Source organism: Cryptomeria japonica, chromosome 11 (genome assembly GCF_030272615.1).
Source record: "Cryptomeria japonica chromosome 11, Sugi_1.0, whole genome shotgun sequence".
In the NCBI taxonomy this organism is placed as follows: Eukaryota; Viridiplantae; Streptophyta; class Pinopsida; order Cupressales; family Cupressaceae; genus Cryptomeria; species Cryptomeria japonica.
In genome coordinates, this window is record NC_081415.1 from 105,252,729 (window position 1) to 105,266,822 (window position 14,094).

A 14,094-nucleotide genomic window follows, 5' to 3' on the forward strand; every position below is an offset into this window, starting at 1 on the left:
GGCCGACTTTGTAAAAATAAAGCAATTTAAATGATTTTTAAATGAATAACAAGGGCCGACCTCCATAAAACAAATAAATACCAAGCGCTCCATTTAATTTTTTAATGAATTAATAATCAATTATTAAATGCCTTCATTTTTAATTAATAAATTCGATTTTCTTACAAGGCAAAAATAATCAATTAATACCAAGCGCTAAATTTAAATGCCATTAATTAAATATCGATTTTCCTAGCATTTAAATAAATTCAAAAATGCGTTTGAGCGCCAAAATTTTAAAAAACATGGAAAATATGTACCTCATCGCCCTGGTCCCTGACTAAGGGACAGGAGCGATCCATCACTTGGTCTTGATTTTTTGCACTTTTGACGTTCAAAGCCTTTAACCTCACGTTGGAATTGGCATTTTCGCTAGGATTTTCAAACTTGAGTGACTTGTCTTGCAAATAAATGTCCCTTAGATGTGATATCGCCCTGGTCCCTTGAAGAGGGACAGGAGCGATCCTGAAGCTCTAGCCAAAACGTGTCATCTTTCATCCTTGGTTCCTCGTTCATTGCCTCTTAAAGGACGTCCTTGACCTTAGCTATCCTTGCATTGTCTTGATTTTGTCGGAACATGAGTGTTTTAGTAAAAATCGCCTTGGTCCTTGTCCAAAGGACAGGAGCGATATGAGTCCTTTAACTTAATTGATAACACTTTTACGTTCAAAACTCTTGCATATCATCTTCAAAAGACACCTTGTACCTTTTACCCCTTTGCAAAACCTTGACTTAACGTGATTTTTGAAGGAATTAGCAACTATAATCAATATCGCTCTGGTCCCTTCCTGAGGGACAGGAGCGAACTTCAAGTCTTTGGGTTCATGCTTGCGTTCTCCAACTTGCAATCACCATCATCGTGCAAAATAAAGTTCCTTGATCCTTCGTGATCACTTGATGCTTGATAAACTTTCAAATTTTAAGCCTTCATAAGAATTTCGCTCTGGTCCCTTGGAGAGGGACAGGAGCGATTTTAGCTCTATGGGCCTTATTTCACTTTGTCACCTTCAAAACTTATATTCAACGGGTTCGTAATGTGCTCTTCTATTCATCCATGCCTTGAGATCGGTTCAAACTGTGCAAGAAAGTCATCCACAACAAAAATCGCTCTGGTCCCTTCCTGAGGGACAGGAGCGAACTTAAGCATTTTGGTCCTTTGTTGACGTTTGATAATCTTCAATTTGTCTTCAACGGGTTCGATTGACCTCCTTTCTTGCCTTCGAACATAAAATTTGCTTGATCTTTGCCTAGATCGTACCTTATGAAGAATTTCGCTCTGGTCCTTCAGTGAGGGACACGAGCGAAATTTGACTTGTCGCACTCTCGATCAGGACAATTTTAATGGAATATAACATTTAAGTATAAGTGACATTTCCTTCTATGTTTCTTCTTTCTTATACTTTAAGTTATATTCCATATATACTTTCAGGATGTTTGAGAGTGGTTTCAGACCTCCAGGAGTTATATTGCAAAATCTAGTTTTTGGAGGTTTTTTCAGTTTCCAGACTTAGTCAAATTCAGGATCAGGGCATTCCAGACTTAGCCAAATTTCAGGATCAGGACCTCACTCAAGCCGGACTTGCTACCCTGTTGATCTCCCCGACAGCACTTCAAGTTATATTCATTTGATAAAATGTACCTCTTTGGACCTTCTCACATCGTCAAGACGTTAAAATCTTGCAAGGACAAAGCAAAATTGGATTTGTAGCTCCGGTCCTTCACTGAGGGACAGGAGCGATTTTGCTCCTACAGGCCAAAATATCATGATTTTACACATTTTATCACTTCACAAGGCGAAAACAAATCATTTGAAATGCCTAGGATCAAAAATCAAAAAAGTCAAAATTTGGTCAAAATTACTCAATTGGACAAAATTCATGTTTCATCATCAACACTTAGACGAATTTAGACTCTGCGTCAACATTCCAATTGAAAATTAGACCATTCTGGCGAATTCATTTCATTCAAAATTTGCATTCTAGAAAAGGAAACTCAAAAGCTCTCAAAAGCGACTGGATTCTGGTCCGAAAAGACGGTAATTAAAACCCTAAGGCTTGACCCTAAATCCAGACAACTAACAAACTAACAAAACCCTAAAAAAAAGCAAAGCGAAAACGAACAAAACGAGCAAAAAACATGGGTCCCCATTTGCAATGGGGCGATGTGTGAAAACGTCACAACAGGTAGGTACACCGGAGTTTGTGCCACCTTCCATGAGTTAAGTACATTGAATCTGGACATGTTGAGGTGGACCACACTGACTGGAGGAGTGATGACTGGGATGCCACCTCATCTGACACTTGTAGCTTGCTAGATATTCAATTTGATGTCGTTGAGAGGCTATCTTTAATTAACTCTTGTCCTAACTCCATGTGTCCTTGATGTGCAAGACGATGATGTACCTCGCCTTGGAATGCTGGATTGAAAGAGGTCGCCCCTGTCCTGGCTTGATCGTCCCGGCGAAGACCGTCCTTGATCCGGCTTGATTTTTCTTTGATGAGATCTCCATTTGATGCCTACACAACATTTCAAAATTAGTAACATGATTTTGCAATGAATAGCATAGATTAAATTAATTTTAGGAAACCTCATGATAAGTCCTTGAGTTATCATTTCCTAAATGACGATTAAGCTACCAAATTCAAAATTCAAAATTCAAGCCTAAGGCAATGACGATCAAAATTCGAAATTAAAACAAGAGATCTTGCCATACCTTACTTGAGAGCTTAACTCTAAAATGCAAAAAGAACAAAGAACAAAATCGCCTAGGCAAAATTGACGTTAGATCCCTCTTCAATGTGATCTCTTTTTTCAAAATAGCAATTTCGCCACCTTTGATATGTCTTTGACGTGATCTTCAAGCCTTGGCAAATTCGCTCAAATGAAAACTTTAAGTTCGCACCACCTTGCTTTGAAACAAAATTCGCTCCTTTGAATACAACTTCGCGCTTCTCCCTTTAATCGCATTTGAATGATAAAATGGTGATGTAAAAATGAAATCTTTCACCCTCCTTATATAAGCGCTTACACCATCAATTCATTAAGGCCGACTTGGTAATTAATAAGGCAATTTGAACGATTTTAAAACAAATAACAAAGCCGACCTTTAAAATACCAAGCACTCCATTCAATTTTAATTAAAATAATTAATTATTATTTGCCAACGTTTTTTAATTTAACAATTTCGATTTTTTAGAAGGCAAAAACAATTAATTAATACCAAGCGCAATATTTAAATGCCATTTAATTGAATTTTCAAAAATTATCGATTTTAGCATTTAAAATAAATTTAAAAATATTTGTTTGAGCGCCAAATTTTGAAGATGAAAGATACGTACCTCATCGCCCTGGTCCCTGACAGAGGGACAGGAGCGATCCATCACCTTGTCTTGATCCTTGCATTTTTTACGTCCAAAAATCTTCATCTCCACGTTGAATTTGCCATTTTTGCTAGGGATTTCGAGCTAGATTGACTTGCTTGTGTGAATGAGTGCCTTAGGATGTATTGTCGCCTTGGTCCCTTGGAGAGGGACAGGAGCGATCCTTATGTTCTAGCTTGCAACTCTATTTCAAGCTCAAATTGGTAACATTTTAACGTTCACCTCCTTTGTATCGCCTTCCAAATGATGTTTTAAACCTTGTGCAACTTTGTTTTAACGTGATCTTCAAAGGATATCATGTGTTTTGGCAAATATCGCCCTGGTCGCTTGGAGAGGGACAGGAGCGATCCTAGTGTCCTGGCTCAAATTTGCAAACTTTTGATCTTCGTTCTTTGTTCTTCGTCTTCCAAAGGACGTCCTTGACCTTGCCTATCCTTGCCTTGTCTTGGTTTTGACGGGACATGAGTGTTTTGATGAAAATCGCTTTGGTCCTTGTCCAAAGGACAGGAGCGATATAGGCCTTTTGTACAAATTGGTAGCATTTTAACGTTCAACACCTTGGTATATGACCTTCAAAGGACGCCTTAGACCTCTTACCAATTCGCATGGTCCTGACTTAACGTGATTTTTACATGAATTGGCAAATATAATAGATATCGCTCTGGTCCCTTCCTGAGGGACAGGAGCGAACTTCAAGGTTTTGAGTTTGTCCTTGTTTCGACCAATTTGCCATCACTTTCATTACGTAGAATGAAGTCCCTTTGAACACCTTGGACGCTTGAAACTTTTGAAATCTATGCCTTTATGGAAATATCGCTCTGGTCCCTTCCTGAGGGACAGGAGCGCTTCGCCTTGGTCCTCCTGGGAGGGACAGGAGCGAAATTCGCTCTGGATCCTCAGTGAAGGACAGGAGCGAAATTTGACTTTTCGCACTCTCTATCAGGATAATTTTTATGGAATAGAACATTTAAGTATAAGAAAGAAGAAACATTACTTATACTTTAAGTTATATTCCATATATACTTTCAGGATGTTTGAGAGTGGTTTCAGACCTCCAGGAGTTATATTGCAAAATCTAGTTTTTGGAGGTTTTTTTAGTTTCCAGACTTAGTCAAATTCAGGATCAGGACATTCCAGACTTAGCCAAATTTCAGGATCAGGACTTCACTCAAGCCGGACTTGCTATCCCATTGATCTCCCCGACAGCACTCAAAATGCAAAGGCTAACTAACAAAACCCTAAAAGACCTAGAAAACAAACCCAAAAAAGCAAAAAACATGGGTCCCCATTTGCAATGGGGCGATGTGTGAAAATGTCACAACACAACCGCAATAGGGGAAATAAGGGTGGGATTCTCACGCTTTATCCTTGCAATATACTCTCTAAGTCTGATATTCTCTTCTCTGTACTTTTCCTTCTCTTCAATCTCTTTATCCAACCTTGCGCTGATCGCCCTAAGGTTAACCTTCTGAAACTCTTGCTCTCTTGTAGTACAGCCAAGGGCAACTCAAGTAATTTGGAAATCCATAGGAGTAGCAATGTCCGCCGTCACACCTCCAATAGGAACAACCACTTGCTTAATCCGCATTCCTATCTCATCTCTAGCTATGTGCGACAAAATCTCAGCTCTCTAAGGTTCTTTCTCCTTATTGCTCCTAGCTAGGCAGTCATCAATGTTGTCTTTCCTCTATCATCTTCTTACTCTTTTCCATACTTTTCATCAGCCAATCAGGAATAGCGGATATCTCCATACCATCATTGAGACAAATATCTCGATCAAGTCCTCTCAATGCCGAGATAACATCATCATCATCATCAGGATTACTCCTGGTTAAATCATATATCTCATTTCCCAAACTTACCTCCAAAAGGACAGTAGGGGATCCCGACTGATCATCATTCTCATTTGGTGGAGTAGATGTTGCTGTGGCATGTAAATCCTGAATATTCTTTGGTAGTATCACTGTGTTGGAACATTGTTGGGTATCCTTATTCTGTTCTGTTATTTCAACTTCCTTAATTGATGAGACACTGAGAGGGGGTGAAGGAATGATAGGTGAAGGAATGATGGTCTTTAGCTTCTTCTTCTTGACCTCCTCAATCTTCTTCCCTCCAGCCTTGACCCCTCCTGGCGTGTTTTTCCTTCTCTTGGGATCTTGACTCTCTTCATCTACATAAATCCTGACATCACTGATAGTCCTCTGAACATCTTCAAAAGTAGATTCTTCCGGCTTCATCTTTTCATAAGTGAAGGAAACGCCCATGTCAACTAACTTATTCATCTGAATATCCACCCATGTACGGGAGAAACTCAAGACCTCTCTCATCAATATCTTTAAATCTATCTTTTTTGATTCTGACCAATTAGGCAATAAGATTGCCTTCTTCATTTCATTTTCATACTTTGGATGCGTATGATCTCTATCATCTAACACTTGATCAGGAATGAGGAAAAGTCCATGCTTCCTCATGAAATCCACTGACATTCTTGACCACATTCGTCTCTTCATTGCCTGTTCGTCCATCAAGTTGGTCCAATAATCCTCTATGTCTGTCTTGTGGACGAATTTCTCTCTCCCGATCCTTCCAACTTTCTTATCTGGATCAAATCTTTCTCTTTTCTTGAAGTTTGCAAATCGATAGAATGCAAGCTCGTCACTCGCATTGTTGGCGGCTAAGGCAGACTGACAAACCTCCAACATCTTCCCAATTGAAATAGGGAATGTCATGCATGTCCTGTGCTTCTCTTTCTGAATGGAATCAAACTCTAGAAGCTGTCTCACCACTTCCAACAAGATCATTCTGTCGCAAGGATACCTAGGAAGCCTGTAGGGTTCGGATTGAAACCCATGAATCCTAAGGTATGTGAAAGTGGGAAACTGAATATACCATGATCCATATTTCTCTATTAGCTCTGTTGCCTCCTTGGACAACCTCCTGTGGATTCCGCCTTGCAGCATCTGTGTGATGTACATTGTGAATACATCATTCACTCTCTTATAATCTTCAATTCTATACATGTTCAGTTGGGAATAGCACTCATAACTCCTGAATTGTCCTTGCCCATTTCCGACTTCACCTCTGCATATCAATCCTTTGTATGTAACAAACCGTGCAAGCAGGTATACCAAGTAGGAAGTCATGGCGAATGACTTGGACCGCTCTACATAATACATTCCTCAGCCGAAAGTCCAGATTGTCACTTATGATTCTAGACCAATTTATCAACGTCCCTCTAAGACAATCCTGGATGAAATAGAACATCCATTCATCGTATATTGCACCCCGCGGCATCCCCATCACTCGGTTAAGCAGGAATACTAAGTCACTATATTCCTTTTTGAAGTTTGTGCACATGATCATCTACTCTTTATTTACTACATTTTTACACGCATCCATCTTCTTCGTGTATCGATCTTCATATTCATCCTTAGTTACATTCTTCATGTTTGCTCTATGTGGAATTCCAAAAACTTCAGCAATCGCATCCTCAGTAAGGTAGGCAATGACAACACCCTTAGGAGTCTTGATCATTCGCGAGCGAGGATCATAACATCGTGCACACTCCAGGATAAACTCACTGCACTGTATGGATTGCGGGAATCCAATGGCTTGAAAAATACCACTCTTCATAATGTTTACATATGCTGGGGAAGGAATTTGATTTCCAACTCCGAACATCCGCTGTCGCATCAGGTTCAGGCTCAGGAAATGCATGTTCGTATCCGTAATCTCCTTCCATCTGGATGACATCTTGGATTCTGGATAGAATCCAGTCTCCACAATCCTCTGTTGTTCTCTTCTTTCCTTAAATCCGGACTTCGACATCGCACCTGTACGAAGCTTGAAGTTAGACTTAGGAAAAATATAATATTCTTAATAAAATTCTTGACTCCTTAATGATTTAGTCTAATTAGGGTATGGAAATCAGGAAAATAGTCCACACTCTAGGTAGATTTTAACAATTTAAATTCGAAATGTGACAAGATTAGGGTATGAAACCCTCATGAAATCAACACCTCCTTATACTTAGAAATTTTGTGCAAATTATAGTGCAAAGGAGTATACCGGATCAAGAGTGACTAAGGAGAGACGTGAAAGATGGTGTTTTCACACAAAATTATGTCTGAGGACACCTTCCGAAGTCAAAAAAGTCTTAAGACACCTTCTGAAGTCAACAAAGTCTGAAGACAACCTGCAATTGTACAAATTAGCCTTTCAAAACAAGTTGCAATCACCTAAACCTGCATAAATTTGATGGAAAACAACTTAGACAATGAAAGCAAATCAAATCTGGGAAAAATAGTATGGCTGGTAAGAGTTAAATTTTCTGAGGACAAGCAGCCATGGCGAAGTTGCAAACCTGTAACAGCCCTCAAATGGTCAAGTGATTGACTGAAAACGACTTGAAAATTCTCCCAAAGGTAAATCGTTAAGTTTAGAGTTGGCTGGCAATGAAAGTTTATGTCTGAAATAGATGGACAGCCAACAATGGAGGTCACCCCTGCTGCAACAATGGCATCAAAGTTCAGATCTGAGGAATGACAGCAAGTAAGGAGCAATGGGAGTATCAAGCACGCATGGAATCCATCAAACTATGCCCCCAAAACACTTGCCAAATAAAAATCGAATTTTCCAAACTATGGCGTCACCTTCAAATCTGGAAAAGTTCTTCAATCTGCATATAATCTGCCAACAATGGTCTGAGAACAGCAAGTGAGGATGGCAGCATCAAGAAAAATCGCCTCAAGTTGGAGGAAGAAACTCCAAACACAAAAATCACCCCTTCACCAAAATCGTGGATTTCTCCAAAAATGGCGAACTTTGACCAAAAATCGTGGCATGAAGGGTCTTCGATGGCAGCAAATCAGTCTGATAACAGCATGTGAAAAATGGCAGCCCCAAGGAAAATCGCCAACTTAGAGGTAAGAGTCCCCTAAAATCATCAAAGTTGCCAAACTAGGAAAAATCGCTATCTCCCCCAAAATCAAAAATCTGAAAACAATGGAGTCAAGGAACCTCAATGGCAGAAATCAAGTGAATTGCCAAGCTGGAAAAAATGGAGGAAAAAATGGAAGTCTTCAATCAACCACTCCACCAAAACACTTCATTGAAAATCGCCAATAAGAGAGAAAATCGCCCTTGCATGGAAACACCTGGCAAACTTAACAATAAAATAAGGTTGGACCTCTCTCTATTTGAACTCACTTTCATCATCAAATCTCACCACACAAGCAATGTGGTATAAAACACTTGTTCTTATACTTGCTTTGGTGAAACCGATTTGCTTCTAGAAGGTTAAAACATTAAATGCTTATTGCAAATCATTTAATTGTTTTTTAAATTTATTAAATAATCGTTGCTTTATTAAAAAACAATTAAAACAAGGCTCTCTTTATTAAAATATTTAAATTTAAATCAAAATTTGAGCCACTTGGAAAAATCGATCCGAGTAGGGATTTAAAAATCCCATCAAAATCATTTAAAACGTCAAAATATTTCCCATAAGGGAAAATCGATCTAAGTATGGACAAAATTTCCCAACAAAATCCATCAAAATGCACACAAAATGGGGCTAGGGGAAAATCGACCTTAGTCTGGATGAAAATTCGGACTCAAAAATCACTTCATTCACTCAAACTACCCTTGGTGGAAAATCGACCCAGGTGTGGAATCAAGACAAATGTCATCGACAATCCTATCCATACTCCTTGGTGGAAAAACGTGGGTAGTCAAGATTTATCCTGACACTTAGTCAAAATTTAATGATTCTAGGGGAAAAACAACCCTAGTATGGATTCACAGTGGTGGAAAAATGAAGCAAGTATGGATTCCAAGGGAAATCCATGTCCAACTTGGATTCTGAGTGGGGAAAACCATGTGTAGTCAGGAATATGAGGGGAAAAGCACCTCTAGCATGGAATTTTGACCTTTTAACCCTTAGAATATGGATTTTCATCCGGAAAATGATGATTTTTCCACTTAGAATCACTTAGAAACTTCGAAACTCAATAAAACTCAATTGGACCTATGCAAACTCTTCAAAAATTGGAGCGTACCACAAGGAAATCTATCAAGATAAAGTGCGAAATCAACTCAAATAACTCCCTAGGAGCGAAAAAACAACTCCAAAAGGTTTGAAAACACCTTAGCACTTAAAATCACTGATGAGGACATTTAAAAACACGTCAATGCTCCGAAGGGTCAACACTTAGACAAAACTAGGATCATTAAAAATCTCAATTTTACGCGCTTGATCCTATAACTGCAAAACCCTAAGCGACACTAGGCATGATCAAAACTCCGAGACTCGGGCACGGAAACACAAAATTGCCCACTAAGCAGCCAAAACCCTAACCTAACAATGCAGAAAGCAAGAAAAGAGGGGGTCCCCGTTAGCAATGGGGCGATGTGTGTAAAGGTCACAACAGGTTGCACCAAGCCAACAATCATTTCTTACATTGTTAGGACTAGCATAGACTTTCTTAACCCTTATCTCCTTGTGTCTTTTTTTTCCAAGCGAGTCAGTAAGATTCCATGTTCCACTTGTGTTCATATGCGTAAGTCCCTCTGTGATTACCAGCAAGATCACATCAAACACATTGAGTCAAATTATGAAGTCGATTGTTCGTATTGCTAACCTTGGAGTTGTCTCATTTGATCATATTCTTTAGCATATGAGGTTTCTTTGTTCAAGAAAGGATAGAATACTTGGTATTTATTCTGTGTTCGAGGTGTCCTAAAAAAACACATCAACAAGTACCCTTGGCTTTGCTATAATGCACTTGCATTTTTTGGTTGTAGCAGCTACATATTGTTTGTCATGTTGTAGGAAGTTTCAAACATACATTCATTTCTTATAGACAATCTGTATAAGAAATCAATTATGGTCTAGAGGAAAATAACTTAGAAAATAATGAGAGAGAAAGTTTAAGTAGGGATTGCCTGACCAAGGACCAACGTATAAAAAAATTCTTTTGCAAAGAAAAGAGTAACATGTTAACTAAAAGTTTATTTTCTGAAGAAAAAAATTTAAAAAGTGATTGTCTGGGATGGGTTAGGGCACATTGTGGGTTTCTTACAGTGAGATTCTTGTATGGATGAAGGATATATGTTCTACATTTTTTCTTTTGGACTGTCATAACACTTATGATTTGACTAGACAGACTTCATGATGTTCTGCATATTTTTTTCCCTGTTTTATGATGATTTCTATTTTATTACGTTCTGGGTCTATCCATAAGCCTGGCGTTCTAGGTTGTAAATAACTGTTCTTACCAGACTTCATTTTCTGACAGAGAGCAGTTGACAGAGGGAATTTTTCTCGGTCACTATCAATGCCCTTGAATAATAATAAAACAGGAAATTTAAGGAGAGTGGATTCCTCAGGTGCTATCATCCGTGTGACACTCGTCACCCCTCGTAACACTGAAGATGGAGCATTTGCAATCTCAAAGGAGGTTTCTGCAAAAGATACTGGTACCTTTTTCATAATTAGCTGTTGTCTATAAATAATTCTGCTTGTTGCTAGAATGCTGTTTAGAATAGAATGATATTATAGTACTGAAATTGATTATCTGTTTTATGCTCAAATGAACATTCCTCTTTTTCCTGACATTCTTTTTACCAAATATTTTCATCTTTATTCATCGAGGTCTTTTCATTAGTAAAGGGACTACTTTCATGTGATGATATATCCTAGTCATGGCATACATTGTATTCTCAGCTCCATGATATTCAGCAGGTTCTGAAGATGGTGGTGAAGATATTCCTGAAGAGGATGCCGTTTGCAGAATTTGCCTTGTTGAGCTTTGTGAAGGGGGGGAGACTCTTAAAATGGAATGCAACTGCAAGGGGGATCTTGCACTGGCACATGAAGAGTGTGCAATAAAATGGTTTAGCATAAAGGGAAACAAGACCTGTGATGTCTGTAAGAAAGAAGTTCTAAATCTACCAGTGACATTGCTGAGAGTGCAGAGTGTTCAGGCTTCTAATACACAAATAACAGGTGGACCTCATCATGTAGAGGTGCAGCATTACAGGTAACTTTTGAATCAGCCAAACATACTTTAATGACAAAAAGAAAAATTAATTAAATGCTGCATTTGAATGTCGATTCATCAATAGAGAGCTTTAATTTATGACATAAGACATGTTTAAGTGTAAAATAGTGCCAGATTTGGTAGTACAAACCTCTTCAGTGGTATTGTTACTTGCAATCTAACCTGTAAGAAATTAGTGGCAGTCAATACTAAGGCACAGATGGAGTTGTATGGTTGATAACTTATGTTACAAATAAACTGCATTTGGAGTAAATTCCATCACAAGATTGAACCGATGGATTTGATAGCTGTCATCTTGTTGAGAAGAAGAAACTGTACGCATTACATTCTAGTAGCAATCATGAACTGTTAAAACTTAAAACTAAATCTCTAAGTTACTGGGTTCTCCCTTTTTAGGTCCTGTACCCGTTCTGGGAGCGTCCCGATGTTGGTATGCCACGGATCCCCCATGTTCTGTGTACCCACAGGGAACCCAGGGCGTCCATGGTGCTCCCTGGGTGTACCTAGAGGGTTTAGCTGCTCAAAAAGTGCCCAAAACAATTGTTTTGAACATTTTTTAACTTAAGTCAATTATTATTTTTGATTTTTATTTATTTCAGTTTTGTAATTGAAATTAATTTCACTTGAATCATGAACCTAGACATATATATTATAATTCTGAACTATCAAATGGCATTTAATATTTATCTTTATCACTACTATTTTGGCATTTGGCATTGATCAATGATGAAGTATCATACTACCAAATGTATTTAATTTTACAATTCTGTATATTTTTTAATTTATTGTATATATATTCAATGTACCCAAGAAATTTATTTTGCAATACGGGCATACCCATATCCTGTACCCGTACTCTGTACTGTACCAGAACCAGCAATTTAGCTAAATCTCTATCCAAAATGAAATGAACTCATCCACTGTGGGCACACTGGCTTGTTACATGCCATTTTTCTTTACAGTGGTAGGGTTAGTTCCAGGTTTCCAGAATAAGTGCAACTAACAAGTGAATGCTATACAGTGACTAGTCATAAAAAATGGATATATGATTTGTTAATAAAAATTAAATGCTTGAAAACTTTTTCCTTCACATATGACTGTATGGGGTTACACACTTGCTAAAACCTGGATTTTCTTATGATAAAAGAAAAAAGCAGTAAATCTTGGGCAATATTATTATTTGGTGAGTAGTAATTGCAGTAAAAGAGATTAAATTAATCTGACAGCAGGTGATTTTTAGACAGAATAAACTAGGAGGTTCATGTCCCATCCCGTTTGCTACTACAGATCGTAAAGACAAAAGATACGTCAGTATACTGCAATTTTCAGACAGCAAATACTTAAAATAAGCTACATACTATGAAAAGTCATTCTTTTGGCTTAAGTTTTTGATTGGATTAATAACTCCCTAACTCTTTCTGGTACAATTCCATTGGGTAGTCAGCTTTATGTGCTGTTCCAACCCATATGTGTTTGGCCCTACTTATGCTGTTTTCTGTAGTGGTTTCCTTAGAAAGGATACGTAAGGTTTTCAAATGTAAGATTCATTGTAAAGGTAAGCTACTTTTCGTGGCATGGGAAAGAGGTAGTACCATTCAATTTTTCAACAGCGAATACGGGCAAGTTAGTCTGGACTAATTTTAGAGTAATCAGCTGCCTGGTACAACTTGCTGAAATGCTGAGCATGTGTAAGATCGCTGCCAATTCTATACTGAATTTTATTTCTGAGTTTATTTGCTGCTGATTGAAGTTTAGAATGGTTCCTCGAGGTTTTGTGCTTAAGTTTATTGTCAATGCTGTTGAAATGGTTAGCTAGTTCAGATCATATTTTAATGTTGCCTTTTGGCAATTAAAATATTATCTTATTGTAATGTGTGGTTAAGCAATTCATGTCTATAGGGCTGGGCCCAAATGTAACGTGTGGTTAAGCAATTCATGTCTAATAGGGCTGGGCTCAAAAGGAAACGTGTTACATCTTGCAAGTTACGTATGCCCCAAATTGGGCGCCAAAAGTGCAAATTGAAATATTTAAAATAAAGGGAATTGGTTAAAGCCGACTTGGAAGACTTGAACATGAATCTTGTATATAAACAAGATTCATTCTACACAATGCATCATCTTCATCAAGCGCTGTTAGCCTTATGTGAATCATCCTTCCAAGAGCAGCGAACTATCTTCTTGAGGCAGCGATTCATTCCTAGGAACAACGAATTGTCTCAGTAGCAGCAAATCACATTCACAGTCAGCGAATTCACTTCTATGCTTTGAAAATGATCTGCATGACAGCAAACAACAAATCTTGATATTGTAGATAAGTTTATCAAGCTATTCCTTGTGCCCTAGTTTGGAATCTTCATTCTTCTGTTCTTATTTATATGTTGCTTCAAGTGTTGAAGCAAAGTTGTATACTGACATTGTCTAAAATAAACTGAGATTTTGTTGCTGGGTTTTTCCTCCAAGAGGGAGGTTTTCCCAGGGTACTTGTGTGTTGTGTTGTGTACTTTATTGTTATTTCTGCTTATTCTCAGTCTATTTCTAATTTAAGTAACTAGATTAACATCTGATTGCCTAAAACCAACAAATGCTTGCTCAGAGTTTAAGTGTGATAGAAT

At 38.1% G+C, this 14,094-nt stretch overlaps 1 protein-coding gene across 4 annotated transcripts in view; it reads left to right on the plus strand.

Annotated features, from left to right (window-relative positions):
• LOC131041291 (uncharacterized) overlaps positions 1 to 14,094 on the plus strand; it is a 102,320-nt gene that overhangs the window by 35,823 nt on the left and 52,403 nt on the right. For all 4 annotated transcript variants that reach the window (XR_009105005.2, XM_057974331.2, XM_057974329.2 and 1 more), the window contains exons 5-6: positions 10,718 to 10,898; positions 11,164 to 11,461. Coding sequence is in view for 3 of the 4 variants with exons in the window: in XM_057974331.2 (XP_057830314.2) it covers positions 10,718 to 10,898; positions 11,164 to 11,461 (479 nt within the window). In the remaining variant the exon portion in view is untranslated. The remainder of the gene's footprint in view (positions 1 to 10,717; positions 10,899 to 11,163; positions 11,462 to 14,094) is intronic.